Raw genomic sequence first — 26,630 nt, 5'->3', positions numbered from 1 at the left:
TGAGTGTTCTCGGTTTCCCTTGTGGCCCTCCTGGTTTGCTTTTAGCTTGAGAGACTTATTAACAGAGGTTCCTCTGAACCCATTTAAGAGGCCTCCTAACTCCCTGTTGGGGGTTCTGCGGGAGCTGCTTTTTAATGGCAACAAAGTGGTTGAGTTGAGTGTTTAAGCCATTTTGCCACAATGTTACTCACCTTTCCATGTTGAATATCCAGTGATGTGAGCATTGGTTTTTATTTTCCTGTCTCTTAGGTTTCAATGTGGACACTCTCCCAGCTTATGCAAAACGGTCTCAGAGGATGGTCATCACTGCTCGTAAGTGACTTTGAGCTGAGGTACTTAGTAAATTATCAATGCTTGTGAAACGAAATGAATTGGCAGGGATTGGATTGGTAGCTACTTCCTTGTTGCAGGCTCCCTTCCAGTCTTTGGGGCTACCTTCAATATAATCTTTATCTGGGCTAATAGGATTAGAATGTGAAGTTCGGTTACCAGAAAGGTAAATGATCTCTGAGATGTTGCTGTTCTTCTTGTGCTTTAGCCCCAGAAGAGCAAATAAATGATGCTGCTTGGAAAGAGTGAAAATTCTTGTTCTCCCTTAGGTCACAGATTGGTAAACCATGGCTTATGGGCCTGCTGCAGCCTGCCGCTTGTTTTTGAAAATAAAGTTTTATTGGAACATAGCCATGTTTACTTATCATCTGCGATTGCTTTCGTGCTATAATGGCAGAGTTTAATTGTGATGGAGACTATAGGGCCTGCAAAACCTAAAATATGTACAGTCTGGCTCTTCACACAGAAAGTTTGATGACTTCTGCCTTAGGTAAAACCGGGTGCCATAGCTGGGTAGACTGTATTCAGTTTGGGCTTGTACAACCTGAGGAGAACTGACTGGATTTTTTTTCTTTAAAGTCACTTTTCTTTTTTCTTTTTTTCTTTTTGAGACAGAGTCTTGCTCTGTTGCCCAGGCTAGAGTGCTGTGGCATCAGCCTAGCTCACAGCAACCTCAAACTCCTAGGCTCAAACATCCTTCTGCCTCAGCTTCCCGAGTTGCTGGGACTACAGGCATGCGCCACCATGCCCGGATAATTTTTTTTTTTTTTCTTGAGACAGAGTCTCGCTTTGTTGCCCAGGCTAGAGTGAGTGCCCTGGCGTCAGCCTAGCTCACGGCAACCTCAAACTCCTGGGCTCAAGCGATCCTGCTGCCTCAGCCTCCTGAGTAGCTGGGACTACAGGCATGCGCCACCATGCCCGGCTAATTTTTTATATATATTTTAGTTGGTCAATTAATTTCTTTCTATTTTTTTATAGTAGAGACAGGGTCTCACTCTTGCTCAGGCTGGTTTTGAACTCCTGACCTTGAGCAATCTGCCCGCCTCGGCCTCCCAGAGTGCTGGGATTATAGGCGTGAGCCACCGCACCTGGCCCCGGCTAATTTTTTCTATATATTTTTAGTTGGCCAAGTAATTTATTTCTGTTTTTAGTAGAGACGGGGTCTCGCTCTTGCTCAGGCTCGTCTCAAACTCCTGACCTCTAGCGATCCTCCCACCTCGGCCTCCCAGAGTGCTAGGATTATAGGTGTCAGCCACCCTACCCTGCCTCTTTAAAGTCGCTTTTTTCATGTTGGTGTCTCAGAGTAGCAGTGGGAGGTGCCGTTTTCAATCCCATCTCATTATCATGAAGGCCATTCGTACTTTCCCCAACTCAGTGTATGTTTCTGGTATCTGAGATCTCTGAAAAGAGAATTTGCAGCCCATCTCACTTCCCTGATTCTTGAGCATGTTCTTTTCCACAGTTACCGTGGTCACACCCACCCACCTCCCTGTTTAAGGCTTACAGGCAGATTGTTGTAGACATGAATGTCAACCAAGATCATCTAAGCAGGGCTGGGCACTGTGGGGGGGGGTATGTTCTCAGATGCTTAAATCACTGAAGACCTTTTATTGATAGAAATACAGAGTGCCTGTTGTATAAAAAACTAAGGTCCAGCATTTACTTTGAGAAAAGAAGGGTTTGGGCAGAGACCATAATCTGTAGAAACCAGGGCCATAGGTGGAGAAGTAACCAGTTGTGACTCTGTTGCAGCTCCAGTGACCAATCAGCCAGTGACCCCCAAGGCCCTCACTGCAGGGCAGAACCGACCCCACCCGCCACACATCCCCAGCCATTTTCCTGAGTTCCCCGATCCCCACACCTACATCAAAACTCCGGTGAGTGACAAAGCCACACTGGGGGGTGTGACTGATGTGGAACACAGGGTCAGTTCCCACTGGTAGTCAGATGATAGTCCAGAAGTTTGTTGGTAAAAGGGTAGTTTAGAACTCAGAACATCTTTCCCCATTGAGAAACAATTCGCAAGTGAGAATTATGTTCCCAAGTTTGCCAGCAAAAGTACAGTTAACAAAGAAATTGAAGCTGGCCCCAGTATTGCCTGTCTAACCAAAACACAAAAGTACATCACCATGTAGAAACAGGGCTAGAGGGATATTCCACAAAATGTTCATGGTAATTCTTGGTGAGATTATAGGTAATTTTTGTTTTTGTGTATGCTTTTCTGGGTTTTCCAAATTTTCCATAATAAAAAAGTTTTGCTTTTTTTCTGAGACAAGGTCTTGCTCTGTCGCCCAGGCTAGAGTGCAGTGTCCCTGTCTTACTTAGCTTTTTGCAACTTCAAATTCCTGGGCTCAAGTGATCCTCCTGCCTCAGTCTCCCAAGTAGCTGAGATTACAGGTGCATGCCACCATGCTGGTTAATTTTTCTAATTTTTTTTTTTTTGAGACAGAGCCTCACTTTGTTGCCCAGGCTAGAGTGGCATGGCATCAGCCTAGCTCACAGCAACCTCAAACTCCTGGGCTCAAGCAATCATCCTGCCTCAGCCTCCCAAGTAGCTGGGACTACAGGTGTGCGCCACCATGCCTGGCTAATTTTTTCTATATATATTAGTTGGCCAATTAATTTCTTTCTATTTATAGTAAAGACGGGGTCTCGCTCTTGCTCAGGCTGGTTTCGAACTCCTGACCTGGAGCAATCCGCCCACCACAGCCTCCTAGGGTCCTAGGATTACAGGTGTGAGCCACCGCGCCTGGCCGTGAAGGTTAATTTAAGCAATAGGATGGGATGATCTGCAAATCCACGTAGACAGCCGCTCCCATACTGCAGGATGTCACATTACACTGATGGAACCTGTAGTCCCTGTCAAGGCTTCCCTGGGGGACTCCCACTCTTCCTTTAGGATGTGTCTCGCCAGGCATGGTGGCTCACGCCTCTAATCCTAGCAGTTTAGGAGGCTGAGACAGGCGGATTGCTCAAGGTCAAGAGTTCGAGACCAGCCTGAGCAAGAGCGAGACCCCATCTCTACTAAAAAAATAAAAGGATGTGTCTGTTACACCTGAGACCAGTTGTCATGGGAGCTGAATGAAGGCCCAGAGTCAATCTTCATTTGAATATTTGATTTTTAAGATTAGAAATATTAATGTAGTTGTTTTCTTTCTGCCTGTCCACTGCACTTTGGAGATCTCTGCTGTAAATAATAGTAGGGGGTTATTTTAGAGCGTGGAAGGACATAACAACAGCAAGGCAGGGGCTCGAGCTGAGCAGAATGACATGTGGCTTTGCCCTGCCGTCTTGGCTGTTCTCTTGCAGACTTACCGCGAGCCCGTGTCGGACTACCAGGTCCTGCGGGAGAAGGCTGCATCCCAGAGGCGCGATGTGGAGCGGGCACTCACCCGCTTCATGGCCAAGACAGGAGAGACCCAGAGTCTTTTCAAAGATGATGTCAGCACATTTCCATGTGAGAGTTGCCCCCCTTTGGACCCTGTCTTGTCATTTGAGATAATCTACCCTCTTCCTTTCTTTCAGCATGGGAGAAAGAAATGAATACGCTTTATTTAGTCTTTCGCTTGGGTACAGCTTGTTTCTTAGATTTCTAGCTCCTTTTCCCAGCTCTTAAGAGCCTGTCCTTAACTGATGATTCTAAAACAGCAATGGCTTCGGCCACCTGAGGTTGCCTTGAGGGTCGCTGAGCCCTAGGTATCAGAGAGACTGATACAGAAGTGGCAGCCCAGGTAGGAGAAGGAGCACTGGTGCCAGGGGCCAGTGGCCCACCATGATGTCCTTTCACAGGTCCCATCTCATTTAGCTTTGCATCTCAGAACTATTATATTTGGCCATGTTGACCAAGCTACTTCATCCCCGTAGGCCGCAGTTTCTCCAAGGGTGAATGAGGGAGATTGGTTTGGGTGATTCATTCATTCAGCAAGCTCCTGTTGAATGCCTGTTGTGTTCCTGGCTCTGAAATAATAGCAGCTACCAGTTAAGTGCCAGGCACTGTGCTAATCACGTCCCATACATCATCTCATTAAATCCTCTTGTGAGCCTCCAAGTTAGGAGCTGTTATCACCACCTTCATAGGAAGCTGAGGCTCATAGAGAAGAGAAATGAAATCACTTGCTCAAGGTCACATGGCTGGTAGGTAGCATTCAAACCTCGCTCTTTCTGACTACAGGACCCCACATCTGACCCTCAGTAAAAATAATTTTAGAGTATATCCTGACAATCACATCCCACCATAGAAGTATACATAGAGACTTTCAATCAATTTCTTCCTCTCATCCTCATTGCTTTTTGGAAGAACTATAATTCTCATTTACCAGAGCATCTTATAGCTTAGTAGACAGAGTTACTTGCAGACTTAAGTCCTTGGCTGACAAGGTCAATATCTTTGCTCTGGAAATGAGGCTTAGAGGGGTTAACTGACCTTGGGTGCAAGATCACAAAGCTGATACATTCCTAGGGTTCTATCTATAGCTCCACTTTGATCTGATCTCAGTTGTGCTTGCTAAAAGTGGGCTCCGAAATCGTATTGCCTGAATTCGAATCACACTCTGCCATTTTTTGTGTACTTGAGAAAGTCGCCTAACCTCCCTGTGCCTCACTTAATAGGATGGGAACAAGGATCAAAGATTACATGTGTACAGCCTGTAGGACACTGGCTGGCCTGCCGTGTCAGTGCTCAGAGCGTGATAGTATATTGTCTTTTGGTGCCGCTCACTGATTTGTTGTGAGGCTCTAGGCCAAACGCACGGACTCTGTGACAGTGGAATCGTGCCTCTCTTCCGATCCCCAGTGATTGCTGCCAGACCTTTCAGCATCCCCTACCTGACAGCTCTTCTTCCATCTGAGCTGGAGATGCAACAAATGGAAGAGACGGATTCCTCGGAGCAGGATGAGCAGACAGACACAGAGAATCTCACTCTTCACATCAGCACGGTGGGTCCCACCTTCTGCTTGCCTCAGAGTACCCCCAGTACTAGCCCATCCCGCCCTCAGCCCTGGGAATCGGACACGACCTATCCCAGGTCTCTGGCTCTATGGTAGGGGCTTGCAGGATGAGCGCGTGATGATCCAGGTATGACCCGATCTCCAGAGTGAGAGACAGTCGTTCATGTCCTGAGGATTCACTCATTCATATAACAAATACTGGGTGAGCATCTCCTAGGGCCAGGCACGGTTCCAGGTGCTGGGCAATTGGTAGGAATCAAAATAGACAGAATTCCCTGCCCTCATGGAGCTAAGGAAAAATAATAAATTAGGAGATAGAAAGTGGGTATGGGGAGGGGGCAATGCAATATTAGATAGGACAACTGAAAAGGTGATGTTTGAGTGAAGACCTGAAGGTAACAAGGCTTGCACATATTTGTGGGTAGAGCATTCCAAGCAGTGGGAAGAGCAGGTGCAAAGGCCCTGAGGTCAGAGCTTACCTGTTGTGTTGAAGAATAGCAAGGACTTCAGGGTGGCCAGAGTGGAGTGAACAAGCCGCAGGACAGTAGGGGACCGGGTCAGAGAGCTCATGGGGGAGTCGGACCTTACAGGGCCTTAAAAGTTATGTTGGACATTTGGCTTTTGCTCATTAAGGTGGGAGCCTCTGGAGATGAGCTGAGGAGGGTGGGGATCCGATGTAGGTTTGTTGGCAGGCTTAGTCACGTCGCTGTGCTAAGGATGGACTGCGGAGGGGCAGGAGCAGGGAGACCAGGGAGGAGGCTGGCTGAGTAAACTGAGAAGTGGTAGGAGGAGCAAAGAATGAGACATGGCCACATAGATTATTGGTCAGACTCTGGATCCTTTTCAGAGCACGGCCAACTAACAAAGTGGAGTGAGATGTGAGAGTCAAAGATAACTGGAAGGTTTTTTTTTGTGAACGAGAAAAGGAAAGATGGAGTTGTGTTCAGCCAAGACAGAAAAGACTTTTGGGTGGGACAGGTGTGCAGGGGAAAGCCAGGAGTTCAGGTTTCAACGTGTTAAATGTGAAATGCTTGGCAGACATCAAGGCAGTGATGTCGGGCAGAGAGTTGGATATCCAAGTTGGAGTTTGAGGTGCACTTAGGGCCAGAGATGCATATGTGGGCATTAATAGTGTGTAGATAGCATTTAAAACCAGGAGAGTAGAGGGGTTCTCCCAGGGATGAGAGGACAAAAAAGGAGCAGAGGCACATTGAGCCCTGGGGCTGTCCACTTTGTTGAGGTCGAGATGAGGAGCAACCAGCCAGGAAGACAGAGGAGGCACAGCCAGGGAGGGGGAGGAAAACCAGAAGAGGCCGTGCCCTGGAGGCCAAGGGAGGTAGGTTTCAGGCAGAAAAGAGTGATCAGCTGTGTCAAAAGCTGCACTTAGTTCCAGTAATAGGGGATTGAGAATTTGACCATTAGATTTGGCAATGAGAATGTCATTTATGATCTTGATAAGAGCAATTTCTGTAAGAATGAGAGCAGGGCCCTGGAGTGAATTCAGAGAGAAAGGGAGGAAAGATACTGGAGTGAGAATAGACTTGTGCTGTCTGTTAACAGTAGTAACCACAAGCCACATGTGGCTATTTACATTTAAGATAATTAAAATTAAATAAAACTAAAAACTAGTTTCTTAGTCTCACTAGCCACATCTCAAGTGCCCAGTGGTGACATATGGCTAGTGGTCCCTAAACTGGACAGTGCAGATACTGAGTGATTCCATCAAAGAAAGTTCTGGGCCGGGTGTGGTGGCTCATGCCTGTGATCCTAGCACTCTAGGAGGCCAAGGCGGGCAGATTGTTTGAGCTCAGGAGTTCGAGACCAGCCTGAGTAAGAGCGAGATGCCATCTCTACTAAAAATAGAAAGAAATTAATTGGACAACTAAAAATATATAGAAAAAATTAGCCGGGCATGGTGGTGCATGCCTGTAGTCCCAGCTACCCGGGACGCTGAGGCGGGAGGATTGCTTGAGCCCAGGAGTTTGAGGTTGCTGTGAGCCAGGCTGACGCCACGGCACTCTAGCCCGGGTGACAGAGAAAAAAAAAAAAAGAAAGTTGTGCTGGACAACGCTCATATAGACAAGTTGTGTTGAGGGGCTTTGCTGTAGAGGGAAGGAGGAGTGGTAACTAAAAGGGGAAAAATTAAGGAATTAAGAGAGGCATTGTAAGATAAAAGAAATAACAGCATGTTTGTATGCTGATAGGGATGATCTGGTTGGGAGGGAAAATTGATGCAGGCGAGAAAGAAACCTTTTGGAATAATGTCCTTTGGTCGGTGAGAGGGGTGGGCTAGTGCCCAGATGTAGCTGACTTTCTTCCAGACGTTTCATACCCAGGGAGGAGACCGAGAGTGTGGGTGCGGGAGACTAAGGTTGGTGGGGAGATGAGTGTTCTTTTCTGGTTGCTAATGTGTCATACTCAGCAAGTGAAAGGATAAGACCCCATTCTTGTTCCTGCATCTTGAGAGAAAGTGCCAAGTAGAGGCACAGAACTGTGGAAGCTCTAATGCCTTCAAGGCTGAAAGGGTCCTTATGGTCAGGTTACCACGTTCAGCTGTCCTTTAAAATCAGTCCTGGTTTTGATGCAAAGGACGCCTTAGTGGCTACAGTGGGACTGAGTGTTCCCCCTGTTCTTTGAGATGCAGCGCACCGAATGGCAGCCAGCCGCTCCAGTTTGCGGGGAGCAGGGTGGCGGCAGTGTGCCCATGCCATCTCTAATATATGCTGAGGGTCATCCTTGCTTGAAGACACATTTCTTTTTTTTTTTTTTTCACCCTCCTATTTATTTTTTATTTATGTAAGTTTCTGTTTTACTGCCTTTTTTTTTTGATATTTCTTTTCTTTTTTTTTTTTTAGCGTATTATGGGGGTACAAGTGTTAAGGTTACATATATTGCCCATGCCCCCCTCCACCCTCGAGTAAGAGCTTCAAGCGTGTCCATCCCCCAAATGTTGCACCTTTTACTCGTTGTGGTTGTATATACCCATCCCCTCCTCCCCACTCCCACCCTCCCGATTTATCATGTTATTCCTATATGTCCACTTAGGTGTTGATCCGTTATTACCAATTTGCTGGTGAGTACATGTGGTGCTTGTCACACATTTCTTTAAGTTGAATTATTCTTTTCAGAATTAGGGCTGGGAGCCCGTGGCTTTAAATAAACCAGAGGAACTTGTGATTCTACACTTCTGTTTTGGACTCAGTTAATTTGGCCTGAGATGTGGCGATTGGGTCACGGACTAAGTTGAGGTTCACCTTAGGAGGAGGAATCTTGTAAGCAGACGTCGCCACACCTTTGTAAGTACAGTGTAGTTAAAGGGCTTGCAGACATGCTCCCCAGCAGTCCCTGTGGTGAGAAAGTGCCAGCAGCTACCTGAGGACTCCTGGGTACCAAGAGGCTGAGCCAGGGTCACATATAGCAAAGCCTAGAAAGCCTGACTCTTGAGGGTCAGACTGGCCTGGGTTCAAATCCAGGCCATGCCACTTGCCAGATGCGTGGCTGGTTGCCTCACCCAGCATCTGAATCTGTTTCCTCACAAGTCCAAGTAGGAACAGGAACTCACACCCCAAGGGGAAGGGGGAGCCCGAGATGCAACGAGCGCCTGATGCGTGGCAGCTCCTGGCACACGCCGCTCCCTCCCTGCTGTTTTGGGCGGTGTGAGCATATGCTCTTCCCTGAAAGATAAAGACTTCAAGACAGAGATTCTAGCAACAATTTATATACAGTCACTTGGACTTGTTAGTTTGTTGGACTGAAAAATACAATCATATGTTTCAAAATTCAGAATGTGCAAAAAGATATATAGTGACAGTTCTTCCCATCCCCCTGTCCTCCTTTTTCTCTCCCTCAAAGCAACTGTCTCGCCAGTCTCTTGTGTGTCCTTCTAGAGACATTTTTTATTGTTTTAAACACAACAGCGAGTCACGAATGGTTCTCTCCTTGCTTTTGCCTCCGAGGCTGTGTCTTGGCCATGATTCCATCTCTGTATGTGAGGAGCTTCTCCTGCCCTCACAGGGTCATCGTGCCCCATGGGATGGATCATGTTCAATTTATCTTGTCCCTGTGGACATTTGGTTTGTTTTCTGTCTTTAGCATTTACCAACATTGTTACAGTGAATTAAATAACCAGTAGTTTAGATTAGTTTCTCTATAGATGACAGTGCATCTCTCAAGGACTTTGCTAGGTAGTACTTGGTTTAACCTAGCTCCAGTTTCTTCATGTACCTGACATGAAGGAACTATTCATTTTAAATTAGTATATAATAGAATTTTTTTCTCATACATTGGAACTAGCTGTCTTCAGGCAATCAAGATGTCTAAACTTTTATTCTTTTATGAAAAATGTACCAGTCATTCACTCAACAAGTATTGCTTCAGCACCTAGTATATGCCAGATGCTCTTCTGGCTGCTTTTAGGACCCTATGTTTGCCAGTGGAAGAACCACGATAAACCCAATATGTAAATAAGTCATTATATAGTATGTTAAAGATGAAAGTGCTTTGGGAAAAAGGAAACCAGGGGAAGATCCAGGGTGAGGAGGAGGCTCAGTGTTAAACAGGTGCTCAGGGTAGGAGCCACTGAGTGGAGACTTGAAGCAGGCGGGGGAGTGAGCCACACAGACACGTGGGGAAGAGTGTTCTGGCAGAGGACACGGCCAGTGCAAAGGCCCTGAGGAGCAGCACGTGGCTGTGGTGGAGGGAGGGAGGGTGGGTCAGACCAGGTAGGGCCTTACAGGCTGTGTTAGGAGCTGGCTTTTAACTGAGTGAGATGGGAGTTGTGGGAGGGTGAGGAGCAGAGGAGGAACATTTCTAAACCTCTTAGAGCATCACTCTGGTGGCCGTGGTGAGAATGGACTGGAGAAGGGAGCTCAGGCAGGAAGCTGTGGCAGTAGTCTAGGTGAGAGGCAGGGTGGGCCCTACCAGGGTGGAGGCAGTGGAAGTGGTCAGAATCTGCCTGTATTTTGAAGGTCAGGCCAAGAGGACATCCTAACAAATGGAGTATGGGATGTCAATGAAAAAAAAGCATGCCAGGTGTGGCGGCACATGTGTAGTCCCAGCTACACCAGAGGCTAAGGATCACTGGAGCCCAGGAGTTCGAAGCTGCAGTGCGCTGTGATCGCACCTGTGAATAGCCACTGCGCTCCAGCTTGTACAATGTAATGAGGCCCTGTCTGTAAGAAGAGCAAGGATGACTACAGAGTGTACGGCTTGAACCACTGGAAGGATGGAGTTGCCATCACCTGTGACAAGGAGGACTGTGGGAAGAGCTGTTTATGCCCAGGGGAAGGTCCCAAATTCAGGGTTTTTTATTTACTTATTTATTTTTTTGTAGAGATAAGGTCTTGCTATGTTGCTCAGGCTGGTCTCGAATTCCTGGCCTTAAGTGATCCTCCTACCTCAGTCTCCCAAAGTGCTGAGATTGCAGACATGAGCCCCTGTGCCTGGGCTCCCATTCAGTTTTAGATAAATTTTAAGTTTTAGGTGCCTACCTGATACCTAAGCGTAGCTGCCAAGTGAGCAGTTGGCTGTATGAGCTGGAGCTTGGGAGAGTGGAGAGGACTACAGATGTACTTGGGGGCGTTGTTGGTGTGGAAATGGCATTGAATGCTGAGATGCAGTCACCCAGGGGGTGGTGTTTGCTAGAGCTCAAAGGCAATTTGAGGAGTTCTGAAAGGTGATTCTGTTCCTGCCTTTTTTTTTAACAAATCTCTGGGTCAGTTTACTGTCACCTACTTCCCATACCCCTGCCCATTTCAAGGCTGAAGGGGTGAGAAAGTGGCATTTCCACGAGCTCTACTTGGGAGGAGAGAGGCCTGTCCTGCTCTTGTGAGCCATAGTGAGCCCAGTGGAGGCAGCCTCTGCACCCTCCAGCAGTGCCCCAGGGCTGGCTTTCTCCTCTGACGCTGTCACCTCTGTCTGTGTTATCTCAGAAAACACTTAAGGCATGGTTGAAGTGAACTTCCGGTAACTTTGAAGATAGGATGTTTACCGTAGAAAAGTGACAGGATGGAGCAGGGGGAAGATGTTACTCAGGCAAGCCAGTAAGAGCTTCAGAAAGGTGAGGAGCCCCATGTCCAAGGTAGGTGTGGTTGTGGGCAGACCTTTGCTGACACCTTGTCTGGCATGAGCTAGGCTGGCCTTTGGGGTGCTCGCAAGGTCCAAAGTGGCTCAAGGTCATCTTGTAGTCCCATGGATTGGTATTACAGAGGGAAAGCACACAGGCCTTGGGTGGAACCGGGTCTTCCAGGAGAGAGGACAGCGAGAGGGCAGCCAGTGGAACCTAGACGCTATGCAGTTTCTGCAGGCTTATTAAGCCTGAGACTCGGCCCGGCCTGGTGGCTCACACCTGTAATCCTAGCACTCTGGGAGGCCGAGGCGGGCGGATTGCTCAAGGTCAGGAGTTCGAAACCAGCCTGAGCAAGAGCGAGACCTCGTCTCTAATAAAAATAGAAAGAAATTAATTGCCCAACTAAAAATATATAGAAAAAATTAGCCGAGCATGGTGGCGCATGCCTGTAGTCCCAGCTACTCGGGAGACTGAGGCAGAAGGATCACTCGAGCCCAGGAGTTGAGGTTGCTGTGAGCTAGGCTGACACCACAGCACTCTAGCCTGGGCAACAGAATGAGACTCTATCAGATATCGACCACACAGCAAAAAAAAAAAAAAAAAAAAAAGAATGAGACTCTGTCTCCAAAAAAAAAAAAAAAAAAAAAGCCTGAGACTGGTGTCTGTGCCCTAGGCCACCTGTCCCTAGCTGGGGAACCTGCTGTTCATCTAGTGCCATCAGACCACAACATCCTCTGCTCTGCTGTCTGTCTCAACAGCAGCTGCAGAACAGGAATCTCTGTGACTTCTTCCCCATGGAACCCTTGGCCCGTCACCAGGGGGCGCAGCCAGATCAGCTTCTGCTGACTTAGGCCTGAGCTTCCAGATCAAGTTTTTTTGGTGTGATTTTCTCCCTCTTCCGCTGCAGCCTCTGCTCTTTTTAAAGAACATGGAAAATAGGCCGGGCGCGGTGGCTCACGCCTGTAATCCTAGTACTCTGGGAGGCCGAGGCGGGAGGATCGCCAGAGTTCAGGAGTTCAAGACCAGCCTGAGCAAGAGCAAGACCCCCGTCTCTACCAAAAAAAAAACACAAAAAACAGCTGGGCTTTGTGGTGAGCGCCTGTAGTCCCAGCTACCCAGGAGGCCGAGGCAGGAGGATCACATGAGTTGGAGGTTGCAGTGAGCTATGATGACACAGCTGCGCTCTACCCAGGGCGGCAGAGTGAGACTCTGTCTCAACACAAACAAGGCAACTGAGCATCCCTCCTCACAGCCCTCCACCTCTTAAAAGAAAAAAAAAAAAAGAAACACGGAAAGTAGAGGAGAGCATAAATAAGGAAAAGAGAATTATTCATCTATATTCCCAGAACAGTTTTTAAAACTTAGCACATTACCTTTTTTCTGTCTAAACACAGTTGTGATTTCTGTCTAAACACAGTTTTTAAAAAATTTTAATTTAGATTATACCGAATCTATGTGAACTTATAACCTTTTCTCTAAAAGTCACCGTTTCCTCAAAGAAAACAAACAGTAAAAAACCTGATTCACAGGGCACAGGCAGGCGTATCCATGACCTGCGCGTGCTGGTGCCTGCAGGCTCTGCTTGGCCTCGGTGGGGACCCTCAGGGCTCAAGAAGTTTCCAGCCTGTGCTGGGATATCATCATTGGTACCAAGTTGCAAGTACCAGAAATTTGAGGATCTGGGGGGAGATCTGTTCTGATTTATGCTAACTTTGGTCCAGGAGATACCCTATGCAAATAATTGTCCCCACCCTGTAGCTCTTGGTCCTGCAAGTCATCCGGCATCCTTCCCTTTTTCTTTTTCTCCCCACCAGGCTGGGCTTCTCCCTGAAGCATCTAAATTTTAGCCCCCAACTCCCTGCCCCTCCCAGGCCTCTATTCTTTCTAACTCACGTCCCTGCCTTCAGGAGGTTCAAGACTCTGCTGTGTGCCCCTGCGTCAGGCTGTTAGCCTCGCCTGCCCCTTGTAGCCAGCCCCGGCCTGGGCCTCATTTTGTCTGGGGCAGAGACAGGAACACTGGAAGGAATTTCTCAAGGAAAGGGATGCTAATAACAGTTCTTACTATGGGCACGATTTCTTTCCTTATGCCATTGGTGTTGTGCTTTATTTCGGCTTTTGCTCAAAGGACGATTCTGGAGCCGAGAAGGAGAACACTTCTGTCCTGCAGCAGAACCCCGCCTTGTCGGGAAGCCGCAACGGGGAGGAGAGCATCATTGATAACCCCTATCTGCGACCTGTGAAGAAACCCAAGATCCGCAGGAAGAAGTGAGTTGGAGGCGGAGGTCCAGAGTCGCCTCTGGCCTGCTGAGGTGGTCTCTGCTCCCTGGTGGAAAAGAGAGGCTCGCCAGTGGGTTTGAGCCGGGGGAAACCTGCTCTGGTGAGAGGAGATCCCTCCCTTCTCCTCTGCTTACTTGGCTCCTGTGTGTGCCTGTCGTTCCTTGTGGTTGAGTGTCCCAGGCACCAACCCTCAAGTCCCGGAGCTGCCCTCCCCTAAGAGAGCAGACGGGGCCCCCACCAGGCAGGCTCCATGGTTCCTCTTCTTTCTAGGTCCCTCTCGTGAGCTGAGAAGGAAGCCTGGCTTGTCCACGGGCCCGGACACCACCCCCCTGGGGAGTTAAAGCCACTGCAGGGCAGAAGAGAGAGTGACCTCTTTGTGGCTGAGCCAAGGCTGCGGATGTGATTGGACATGATTTTAATAGCAAACCTTATATTAAGATGACCCGTTTTCACTGGATGTTTGGGTTGAGGAAGAGATGATGGTAATAATGAGGCTTCTTAATCAGCGAGCATGTACCGTGGGCGTAGCAGCAGCCGGGGACTTCATTTATTATCATAGGACTTGATTGCTTTGAAACCCAGAAGACCAGGGAACGTGGCAGGAAAGAAGGGTTCTTTGCCGCCGTGCGTGCTGTAATACCAAGAACACTGCCTGCCTGCCCGGGGTGCGTTTCAGGATGTCGGGATCCCTTTTGTTGACTCACAATTTGTCGCACTAATTTATCATGTCAGGACCTCATTCTTCTCTCCTCGCTTGTGCTCCAAGTGCCCTGCTGAGCTGATGGAAGTGACTCTGCGCCCCCTCAACACGCTGGCAACAGGAGGCCACACGTCACAGCTTTGACCCAGGGCTGGCAGGATTTGCGAGCTCATCACATTCTCATCGATGTGGAGGACAGTGACATGCCAGAGTGGCACTGATCCTCTTGTCGGCGTTTGATGTGGGGCAGTGCTCTCTGTCCCCTCTGTGGTCAGTCAGTTGTCCCTCTGTGGAGCCTGTGCTTTGGGAACTTCCAAGTCCTGCCCCTCCCGGGAAAAGAGGGCTGTCTGACAAGAACCTGGGCGTTGGCTGTGTTACGCTGTGACTGATAAAGGAGACATAGATTTTTAAGCTATAGGGAAAGGATTTGGTGCGGTGGGATTCTGAGGGCTGGGTTTGGCCTTGTCTTCTGAAAGCTGAAAAGGTTCCCTGGTTTGCCGCAAGGCCAGTGTGGACGGAAGGCCACGTTCCCACCTTGCGGTGGGAGTGGGCTGTGAGAAGCCCGCAGTCTAGGCTGAGTTGTTCTCCAGGAAGCAGATGTGAATCTGCTCAACCTCTGCGTCCTGGAGAAAGATGGATGTACTCGACAAACCAGAAAAGAAGTTTTTAAGGAAGATGCTGGGCAGGCTGATATCCTTTGATCTCAGAAGGAAGAAAGATGCCTGTAAACACCTGGAAGTTACCACTGGATAAACACGCTGTTCCCTGGGTTAGAACCCTAAGGTCCATATTTAATTATAGTCATCTCATAATTGTCCATTCTCTTGGTGAATTTGAAAACTCGAGAAACTTGGGGGCTTGCCAGCAGGCTCTGTGTCCCCCTAGCATCACTGTTCTCTGGGACACTCTGCCCCTTTGCCCCGGAACTAAAGAGGAGACAATAATGAGAAAACTGGATTCCCCAAATTAGACTGAAACTGTGCCAACCCTTTGGAGTCTGTGATGCAGCCCTTGGCAGTTCTTGGCCTGGCGAGTTTAAATACAGTCCCAGGTTCAAGCCATGGCTGAACCCGGCCTGCCGTTCTCATCGCTTCTGGGAGCGGTCATCCCAGTCAGTGTTTCTGCAGGTCCTCACTCCTCGTCATTGCCCCACACCAGCACCTGCTGCAGGCCCTAGTGCCGCGGGATTTGGAAAAGGGTTGCCTTTGCTGCTGCTGAACTTTCAGAGGTTGTACTCCTGCCAATTCTGGATGGGAGCCACTGGGAAAGAGTTAGACAACTTGAAACATTGACCTGCCCATTGTTGTGTAAAAACTGCATAATTCTCAATGTATATTTATAAATTTCTATTTTTTATAGCTTTGGGGGAATTCTTGGAGGGAAAAAGTAGTAGAGGCGGATTATAAATGTGACTTTTAGAAAGCTCATAATAAAAGTTCATAATAAAATCTTTGCAAATAAGTAGAATTATAAGCTTTGAACTTAATTTGTGTTCAAAAGCTCACACTAATTCCTACTATGCTTATTTCTTGGTTCAATCTCAGCACTTCCAGCTGCTCTTGTGTGGTGATTCTGTCTTGGACTTATTTCTGTGTCTTGAAGATCATTTCTATTGCGTGAATCTGATTCTGGTGAAGAAAGTGCTTCTTGAATATCAGTCCTACTAGAAGAATCGTCTGTTCTATCAGACTCCAGTTTCCCTGAGGAGCCCAGCTTTGATTTAGGAAAGTAGTTGTTACTGAGGTTGTATCTGAGAACTTCATTTTACTCTCTTCCTTTCCCATGCATACAGATACTAGCTTTTTTTTTTTTTTTGAGACAGAGTCTCACTTTGTTGCCCAGGCTAGAGTGAGTGCCGTGGCGTCAGCCTGGCTCACAGCAACCTCAATCTCCGGGGCTCAGCGATCCTACTGCCTCAGTCTCCCGAGTAGCTGGGACTACAGGCATGCGCCACCATGCCCGGCTAATTTTTTGTATATATATTTTTAGTTGGTCAATTAATTTATTTCTATTTTTGGTAGAGACGGGGTCTCGCTCAGGCTGGTTTCGAACTCCTGACCTTGAGCAATCTGCCCGCCTCGGCCTCCCAAAGTGCTAGGATTACGGGCGTGAGCCACCACGCCCGGCCTCAGATACTAGCTTTTGTATAGATTCATCTTCCTGTTCTGTTATTACTGTTTTTTGTGACATTCCAACAGTTTTCTTGCATTCTTTTGTGGCCTGATCCACCAGAAGCTGAAATTCATTCTGGTTTTTGTTTTTTTGGTTTTTTTACAATATTTACTGTGAATTTCATCTACTTCCTTTTCTGTTTGGTCCTTGATAAAAACCATTACAGTTTCGTTGGGTTTACTAGCTTCAAGATGCATCCTGGTCCTCTCCACATTTTCAATTTCTCCAACTATTTCAGCAGCGTGCAAAATTCAGGCTTTTTACCAGTTCACCTAATATGCGGTTATCTTTCAGGTCCAGCTCTGTGACTGGCACATAACAAGTTGGACATTGGAGTTTTATAGGATAGAAATTTTCTTATACAGAGAGAACAGTAGTTATGTGAACACTGAGGAGTTATCATTGCAATGTTGAAATATTCGAAGCAAATTCCATACCGTAGCAAATCATCTACTGTCTTCATGACTGCCAGGCCCAAAGGCCACCGAGGCTCAGCCAAGGAGCCCATGGTCGCTCCTAAGGATGCTGGGGTCCACCACCCCCTAGCCGCCCACGTTCCACTACCACTGAAAATGCCCCTCTCGACTGAGCTTCCCTCACCTCTTCCCTGTTCTTAACTCCTGGCGACCACTACTCTGTTCTTTATCTCTATAATTTTATTTAAAGAATGTCATATAAATGGAATCATGAAGTATGTCATCTTTTGAGGTTAGCTTTTTTCACTCTGCATAACTAACTTGATCCATCTGTGTTGTTGGATCAATAGTTTGTTTCTTTTTATTGCTAAGTAGCATTCCATGGTTTGGACATACCACAGTTTAATTTAACACAGTTTGTTTAACCACTCACAATGCTGAGGGACATCTGGGCTGTTTCCAGTTTCGGGCTGTTATGAATAAAGCTGTGAACACTTGTGTACAGGTTTTTGTGTAAACATAACATTTTCATTTCTCTGCAATAAATGCCTAAGAATGCAATCGCTGGGTCCTATGCTAACTGCATGTTTAATTTTATAAGAAACTGACAAAGTACTTTCCAGAGTGGCTGTACCGTTTTTCATTCCCACTAGCAACACATGAGTGATCTAGTTTCTCTACGTCCTCACCAGTATTCATTGTTATCATTTTTTACTTTAGCCATTTTGACAGATGTGTAGTAATATCTTATTATTTACTTGTTGGTGTTTTTTTTTTTTTTAATTTGCTTTTTTTTAGAGACAAGGTATCACTCTGTCACCCAGGCTGGAGTCAAGTGACACAACCATAGCTCACTGGAACTCCTGGGCTCAAGTCATCTTCTAGCCTCAGCCTCCCCAGTAGCTATGACTACAGATGTGAGCCATTGCACTGTTGAGCCATTGCATTGCCGTCTTACTGTTTTCTTAATTTGCTTTTACCTAGCAGCTAGTGTGATGTTGAACATCTATTCATGTGCTTATTTGTTGCCTGAATATCCTCTTTGGTGAAATGTTCCTTTGTGTCTTTTGCCCATTGTCTAATTGGATTGTTTGAGATGTCTTTATATATTTTATTTATTTTTTCCTTTTTTTCTATTTTAGTGTATTATGGGGGTACAAGTGTTAAGGTTTTATATATTGCCCATGTCTCCTCTCCCCCTTAGAGTAAGAGCTTCAAGCGTGTCCATCCCCCAAACGTTGTACCTCTTACTCGTTGTGGTTGTATATACCCATCCCCTCCTCCACCCTCCCAACACCCGATAAATGTCACTCCTATATGTCCACTTAGGTGTTGATCCGTTAATACCAATTTGCTGGTGAGTACATGTGGTGCTTGTTTTTCCATTCTTGAGATACTTCACTTAGTAGAATGGGTTCCAGCTCTATCCAGGAATATACAAGAGGTGCTATGTCACCACTGTTTCTTAAAGCTGAGTAGTACTCCATGGTATACATATACCACATTTTATTAATCCACTCATGAATTGATGGGCACTTGGATTGTTTCCACAGCTTTGCAATTGTGAATTGTGCTGCTATAAACATTCCAGTGCAGGTGTCTTTTTCATAAAGCGACTTTTGATCTTTGGGTAGATGCCCAGTAGAGATTTCTTTATATATTTTAGATGTAAGAACTTTGTTGGATATGTGGCTTGCAAATATTTTCTCCAACTGGGTAACTTGTCTTTTCATCCTTTTCATAGAGTCTTTTGCAGAGCCAAAGTTTTTAATTTTAATGAAGTCCAATTTATTTTGCCTTTTATGGATTGTGTTTTTGGTATTGAATCTAAAAACTTTACCAAGTCTAGGCCCTGAAGATTTTCTGCCATATTTTTTTCCTAAAATTTGTATAGATTTATGTTTTACATGTTAGTCCTTGATCTGTTTTGAGTTAATTTTTATGTAAGGCATGAGGTTTAAGTCAAGTTCATTGTTTTGCCTGTGGATTTCTAATTGACCCTGCACCATTTGTTGAAAGGATACTCTTCCTCAATTGAATTATTCTTATACCTTTGTCAAAAATCAGTTGGGCATATTTGTGTGTGTTGATAGACTTTTTTTTACATAACCACTATATCATTATAACAGATAAACAGTGATTTCATAATACCCCCAATACCAGTTCGTATTCAAATTTTTCTATTTGTCTCATAGACCTGTTTTTGTTTTTCACTATTGACTTGTTGAATCAGGATCAAAATAAGATCCACACAGTCCACTTACTTTTTAAGTCTCTTAAGCATACAACAGTCTCCTTGTTTTTGTTTTTGCTTTTTGAGACAGGGTCTTGCTCTGTTGCCCAGGCTGGGAGTATAGTGGCACGATTATAGCTCACTGTAACCTTGAATTCCTGGGCTCAAGTGATCCTCCTGCTTCAGCCTCCCCTCCAGCTAGGACTTATAGGTGTGTGCCACCATGGCTAGCTAATTTTCTTTTTAATTTTTTTTTTGGAGAGATAGGATCTTGCTTTGTTGTTCAGGCTGGTTTCAAACTCCTGGGCTCAAGCGATCCTCCCACCTCAGCCTCCCAAAGTGCTGGAATCACAGGCCCGAGCCACCACCGTGCCTGGCCTCCTGTATGTGTCTGTGAGCAGGCAGCCTGGTCATCCCCTTCTCTGACCACCTTCCTGCTCGTCACCAGGAGGCACCTGAATGATGGTCAGTGGGGTGATCTGAGAGCCCACTAACAAAATGGGCTGGCTTTCAGGGAAACAAATGTGAAAGACATTCCCTAGCTTTTTTTTTTTTCTGAAATTCATGTGGCTCATTAAAATGAGGCGTGGTGACTTGTACTTATGGCCCCTCAACCGCCACCTGTGAGATCTTGAGCTAATCACTAAACTTCCAAAGCAGTTTCTACAAAATGGGATCATTATCATACTTTGTTCGGGGGCTCCATGGACTGTCTTTTTCGTTAGTAAAGTCTGACTATGCTTTATAAATGACAGTGTCGTTGTATTGCCAGGCCTTTTTTTTTCTGTTGCTTTAAAAATTGTAAAAGCTAATGCTAATTGAGAACACAGCTCTTGCCAGTCACTGTTCTCACGTGGTGACTCATTCGAGCCTCACAGTTACCCTAAAAGCGAATGTTTTTACCGTTTTCCCTGTTTGCAGTCGAGGGCAGGGAGGGCAACGACTTCCCTCAGCGCTCTGCTGCTGGGTGGCTCAGCTGCGGGCTGCACGCAGGCATTCCGCTCCGAGTTTATGCTCTCTCCCGTTGGCGCTGTTGCCTCTCGACTGTTGCAGAGATTCTCTTGCTCGTAGGCATCGTGCACTGCTGTGTGCAAGCTGATTCCCGCCACACCCCACCCACTCGTGGCCTGTGGGTGGGAGGAGAAGGGGAGTCGGAAATGGAACCGGTTAAGGAGTGATGGTGAGGCCGGCTGGGCGCTAGTCACTGCTCATGTTCTTTTCTCGATGGAGTAGATGGGGAGACAGAAACTTTTAGGAAGGGGTTTGACCCATTTATGGATGATGGCTCTGTAACAGATGATTAAGGAGACTGAGGATTTCCTGGTGCACGGAGAGTGAGTCTCTTGTCAAGGGAAATGCCAGTGACCTCTCTCACAGCCTCTTGGGGCCTCTGGCAGAGATGAGCTGAGCAACTTTTGGTTTGATCTAAGGTGGCATTTCACTTGGATTCAATGTGCCAATATGGGTTAGGCTGCTATAACAAAAAGTCCCCAAAATCTCATGGCTTAAGTCAGGAGCATAGGCCTTCTATGAAAGGCTGGGTAGGTGGTCCAGGCTGGCTTGGTGACTCCTTCTGTCTCCTCTGTCACCTCTGGTGCTGCTTGCACCCACATGATGGAAGACAGTTGCCACCCCATCTGCTGGGCCTGCTCCAGCCATGGGGAAGGAGGTGGGGAGTCGGGGGAGGGATTTCTAAAGAGAGCCCTCAACTTCCTCCTAAGAGCAGGCCCCTGCTAGTCACGGCCCCACCTAGCTGCAAGGAAAGTAAGGAAATGTGGTCTTTAGCTGGGTGGCTCTGTCTAGGTAAAATTTGGGAGCTTTGTCACCATGGACAGAAGGAAATAACAGATTTATAGGAGATTTATTGGCAATCTCCACCATAAATGAGGTTTAGGACATGTTAGGACAGGCAGCAAGCCCTTTACTGACAATGAACCACATGGCTCTGTGCCATGGGCTCTGCCAGCCTGCCCCAGAGGCCAGCAGTCAGGGGCTCCTCCAGGGTTGGGGCTCCTCAGTGAGGATCAGCCGCTTGCTTTTGCTTCTGGCATGTGACTGTGTTGGCTGCCCCTTCCTTCTTCAGAGTTGTTCCTTTGGCTTCCATGACACTGCCCTCGTTTCCTCATTATTCTACCCCTTGGCCTTCCTTTTCTTTCCTGGCTCTTCCCTCCAATGCTCCCAACTGTGGATGGTCCCAAATACTCCATCTCTGCTTGCATAGAAGATGGCTGATCTGTTGCTCCTCCTCCAGCCATTACCTCTGGGGGGCCTCAGCATCCAGCTGTCCGGTTACGCTTGACAGGACCGGCTTTGGCTTACCTTTGTCCCCAAACCACTTCCACTCTCTAGCTTTCCCACTTGAGACAGAGGTTAGAAACAGGATAACAGCAGCTGGCCCTGGAGCGCTTACCTTGGGCCAGGATGGCAGGCTCAACAGCATCATCTCATCTTCCCTGCACCCCCCCACCCCTGCCAGCCCCTGGGTGAAACACTCAGAGTCATCTTCCTCCTCATTCATCTATATCCAGTCGTTAACTAACAGGTGCCCCCTCCACCTTCCGGGATGCTGAGCAGTCTCCCTGGTCTTTCCCGGCCTGCAGCCCCTGCCAGGTCACCTTCCTACCAGCCCTCGCTTTGCGGGTCCTCTCCCTGCAGGACGACTTGCGCTTCCTCCCTACTGCTTTTCGCTCCAAGTCCAAACTGCCCAGCCGGGCTTTTGAGGCCCTCTGCCAATTCACTGTTTCCTTCGGATAACTCATTTTTCTTTTCATTGATTCAACAAATACGGATCTAGTGCCTTCTGTGTTTGCCAGGCACTGTGCCAGCTCTAAGGATTCTGTGGGGAACAAGACAGACGTGGTCCCTGCCTTCAGGGAATTTATTCTGGTGGGAAGACAGACAAAACAAAACCAAGATCATTACGGACGGCAGAGATGTGCTAAGAAGGACATAAACTAGGGTCTCTGTGCCCCGAGCGGAGCAGGCCCTGCCCACCACAGCTGCTTCCTGCACCTCCATGGAGCCCTTGCTCCCCGCCACTTCCTAAAGTCTTGCCTGTCCTTGCAGCCCTGTAGGCTCTCTCCAGGTCACCCCGATCCTTCCTTGTTCGGTCACTCATTCAGCAAACGTTCACTGAGCTCCTGCTGTGTGCAGGTGCGGATACAGATGTTGGGAAACGGCAGAGAGTAACGAGGTCCCCACCGTCTCTGAGCTAATGGTCGAGTTGGGGGACAGACAGCTCACAAATGACAGACATCTGATGTCAGGTGGTGAATTTGGGGGCCTGAAAGGAAAGTGATGGCATACCCGTGCTGGGTAATTGGGCGACGGTTTCATAAAGGGATTACCTCCAAAGGTGTGAGCAAGGTACAGGGGAAGCAGGAGGGTCAGCGTAGCACCTGGGCTGGTAACAGGAAGAGGAGGTGGTAGTTTCCAGAACCTGAGGGTGTTGGGGGATGGGAGAGTCTTCTGCAAGAGCTGAGGCCTCGGGTGCGGAGCCCAGGCAGCGCGCAGCAGCCCTGCACGGAGGGAGCCACTGTGGAAACTAATACGCTGACCTCGTTCTCCTCCTGGCCTTCAGTGTCCCCTGCCCTCTGCTGAGCGGAGGCAGCGGGCGTGGGTCTGTGGATGCAGCCACACAGCGCCAGCCTCCAGGGCCCAGTGAGGGTGGACCTGGACAGGCGGTGACAGGCACCGTGGCCACACAACAGGCCAGCAGGGGAAGGAGCGGTTGCTGCGGGGGCTGCGGTTTTACACAGGGTGGGAGAGGAAGGTTCTCTCTGAGCATAGACCGAATGCAGTGACAGGGCCAGCCACATGGAAGAGCCTTGCAGGGGAGGGAACAGGACGCACCCTTGCTCGAGGCAGGGGTGGGCGCCCTCCACAGCAAGGGGCTGGGTGTCTGGGCAAGAGGGAGAGGGGAGGAGAAGGGGCTGCAGGTGCAAAGCCTCATGGACCTGATGAAGGGCTTTGGATGTCATTCAGAGGGAGACGAGTAGCAAGGGAGTGACAGGAGCCGACTTGGGGTCATTCTGGCTGGAAGCGGCCCGCATAGTTTGGCATTGGCCAAACACGATTCAGCAGGGGACAGCTTGCCACCCTAAAACTGGGGGAAGGTTAGTCCTGGCCCCAAGAGAGCCAGGCAGCCCGTCAGCAAGGCCAAGTGCGACGCCTCACTGCAGCCTGAGTCCTGAACCAAGGGAGAGGGAGGAAACATAACCCTACAGACAGCTCCCTTTCCCCGGGGAGTTAGCAGTGTAGTCAGGGAGACAGATAAACACGCAGGAACCTGTTTTTAACTCCACTTACCAAGACAGAGGAGAGCAACTGTCCTTAGAGGGTTGGACTTAAGGACTTAAGGGCTGACGCCCTTGCACAGTTCCAAACGGGGTGGGGTTAGCAAGTGAAGCTTCAGGAAGAGGTGAGTCAAGAGTGGGGAGGGCCCGAGCGGGCAGAGGGAAGGTGGGAGGGCAGGTGAGGTGGGGTGTTGTCTGACTCAGCCTGTGAGGACTCGGCCACTGAACGGAGTGCCCGGTGCCCGCTGTGGCACAGCCCGAGGCTCCCGTGTCCCTGTTGTGACATCTCTTTTGAGGCTAGTTTGGTGTCAGCTGTGACCAGCCTTCTCCCTTGTAAAGCCAGCAGAGGTTCTCTTGGTAGCATTGGCCCTCAGATTGTACCGTGGCTAGGCAGGTTGGGTTTGAGGACGTTTCTGCCTGCTTTGAATCAAGGTTGTCCCAGGAAAAGGGTTGTTTGAACTGGCAGGTGTTTCCTGTCCCTTTCTCTGGTGGGTCTTTCTCATAGAGGTCACCTGGGGTCCAGGGTTGGAGGGGGTCCTGCTCCATGCTCTTTTACCTAGGTGAGTTCTTGATCTTCCGAGGCTGTGTGTGTGTCTGTGTGTGTGTGTGTGTGAGAGAGAGAGAGAGATAGGGTCTTGCTCAGTCACCCAGGCTGGAGTGTAGTGGCATCATCTTGGCTCACTGCGACCTTAAACTCCTGTCCTCAGGTGATCCTCCTGCCTCAGCCTGCTAAATAGCTGGGACCTACACCACCATGCTGGCTAATTCTTCTATATTTTGTTGAGATGGAGTCTTGCTCTGTTGCCCAGGTTGAGCTCAAACTCCTGGGCTCAAGCTGTCTTCCTGCTGTGACCTCCCAAAGTACTAGGACTACAGGTGTGAGCCACCATGCCCGGCCTTCAGAGGCTTTTAAATAGGAGGTCAGGATCCTCGGAGGCTCTTTGAAGTGGCTTGCGGGTGCAAGAGGAACGGTCTGAGCCTTGTTAGTTTTTGTAATAATGAAAGAGTCCTGGGGCCCCAGATTCTATTGCTTTTGAATTATGTTATACGTTCATTTATGAATTTTCCTCAGCTGCTGATGGTGGGTTTATCATCTTCTGTTTTACTCAGGCTCGTACTGAAGCAAGTTGTTAATTCTCTGCACATCAACTGCCGGTGCCCAGGTGCAAGTGGGGGGCGACTGGCCCGAGGTAGAGCTTTGCCATGGACTCCCTCACTCCTGGGAACAAGTTCAAGGTATTTTTCCTCCTTTTGGAGCTTGGGGCTTACCCTCATCTCCATCTTATTATTAGCTTTTCTTTTCTTCCTTTGTTAAAAGGTTATTTAATTTTGAATAGATTTGTATACAGTGTAAAATTTAAAAGAAAGAAAAAGTTGTGAGTAGTAACTAAGCACCTCCCTCCTCCCCTGTTTCTCAGACAACGCAGTTCTCATCCCTGGAGGCTACTAATATGTTACTATTAATATTATCTTACATATTCTTCCAGAAGTTCTATGCATCAAATGCAAAAATGTTTGTATATATTTTTTCTCCATTTTATACAATGGTAGATACTGTATAAACAATCCGTGCTTTTCCCCTATCTCTCAGTGTATCTTTTGGCAATGTTCCATTTTAATAATAAAGAGCTTCTGTCTGTTCCATAGCTGCATAATGTTGGTCGTAAGGCTCCACGATAGCTTGTTTCCCAGTCCCTAGCTGATGGGCACTTGGGTAGTTTCCAGCTTTCTGCTGGGTCAGCATTGCTGCAGTGAGGAGCCCTGTGCTGTGTCATTTTGCTCTGTGTGCCCACTGGATGTGGCCGGATGTTGCACCCTCCTCGGAACATGTACCAGCTGACACTCCCGTCTGCGAGTCTGTCTCCGCCACCTCGGTGTCTTGGAACTCACTGAACTTTGCTAGTCTGATAGGTAGAAAACCAGATCTTATTGTGGTTTTGAATGGAGTTGAGTGGGTTTGGGTTTTTTTCCCCTATTCTTTTTATTGTAACAACAAATGTGTGTGTATCAGCTGCGATGAAGGACATAATCACCGTGCAGTGTGATGACACCTTATAAAGGAGCGCCCAGGTGCTCTGCCGTCTCGGGGGAGGGGAGCACAAACACTTTCTGGGCTGGTGACATTTGAGCTGGACCTTGGAGTTGCCCGAGTCAGGCAGAAGAAGGAAGGGCATGCTGGGCAGCGGGAACAGAGGACCATGGAGCATACGAGGCCGTGGCGAGGGCTGAGTGTGGAGGCAAAGGTTGGACGTAGACCCTAGGGTCCTTGTTGGCCTTGCTGAGGAGTTCCGGTTCTGATCCCGTAGGCTCAGAAATGCAGATGAGAATCCAAGAAGTATTTTGCAGCAGATCCATTCACTGAGCACTCGCTCTACGCCAGGCACTGTGCTGAGCACTTCAAGCACATTAACTCCGTTAATCCTCACGGTGACCTGACGAGGTCAGTACAGTTTCCGTCCCCATTTACGCAGGTGTCATCTCATTGCTGATAGTACTATTATGCTTGCTGCTGAACAGAAGAGAAAACAGGCTTAGAGGTGAGGACACCAAGCCACTAAATGGCATGGCCCTGCCTTCCTAACCACACGCCTTCCCGCTGCACCCGGAGAGCAGCAGGTCGGAGGGGGCCCCTTTTTCGGATGGTGGGAGCTATTGCTCTCCCCAGGCCTGGAGGAGATAGAGTCCTCCGCAGGGACAAAGGCTGTTCCAAAATACCACCAGGCCCCTCCCAACACGCAGCCATTGTCACCAGAGATATTCTGTGCACATCAAGCAAACATAGACATATACATTTTTTCCTTTTTTTCCACATATGGTAGCATGCTGCACACTCTCTTCTGTACTTGCATTTTCCCCCACTTGCTGTCTCTTGGAGGTCATTCCTGGTACATAAAGGGCTTCCTCATTTGTTTTTATGGCTGCAGAGTGTCCCATTGTAGGTCTTATCCCAGCTTGATGAAATTTCTATTTAGAGACATTGAGAATGTTTCCGACAATGCTGCAATGACATGATGCCATTTTGCTGGTGTATCTGCAGGCCAACTTCCTAGAAGCAGAATCCCTAGTCCATAATATTTAACTTGTATTTAACGTGTTGCTAGTGGCTATGGTCTGAGTGTTTGTGTGCCCCCCAAATCCATGTTAAAATCCTCACCCCCAAAGCAATAATGTTAGGTAGGACGTGGGGCCTTTT

The 26,630-nt window shown here is 48.0% G+C and overlaps 1 protein-coding gene across 3 annotated transcripts in view; it reads left to right on the top strand.

Moving 5' to 3' along the window:
* Positions 1-25,079, top strand: part of TAF8 (TATA-box binding protein associated factor 8) — a 29,902-nt gene extending 4,823 nt beyond the window's left edge. The window contains exons 4-9 of one of the 3 annotated variants that reach the window (XM_076003355.1): positions 250-312; positions 2,083-2,207; positions 3,640-3,787; positions 5,123-5,265; positions 13,470-13,609; positions 24,548-25,079. In XM_076003355.1, coding sequence (XP_075859470.1) covers positions 250-312; positions 2,083-2,207; positions 3,640-3,787; positions 5,123-5,265; positions 13,470-13,609; positions 24,548-24,752 — 824 coding nt within the window. In that variant the 3' untranslated portion in view covers positions 24,753-25,079. Of the gene's footprint in view, positions 1-249; positions 313-2,082; positions 2,208-3,639; positions 3,788-5,122; positions 5,266-13,469; positions 13,610-13,891; positions 17,471-24,547 lie in introns of those variants that run through there. The other 2 variants (XM_012773223.3, XM_012773227.3) reach the window with 2 other exon arrangements.
* Positions 25,080-26,630: the final 1,551 nt, after the last annotated feature.

This window comes from Microcebus murinus, chromosome 5 (genome assembly GCF_040939455.1).
Source record: "Microcebus murinus isolate Inina chromosome 5, M.murinus_Inina_mat1.0, whole genome shotgun sequence".
Classification (NCBI taxonomy): Eukaryota; Metazoa; Chordata; class Mammalia; order Primates; family Cheirogaleidae; genus Microcebus; species Microcebus murinus.
This window is presented reverse-complemented; position numbering and strand designations above follow the sequence as displayed.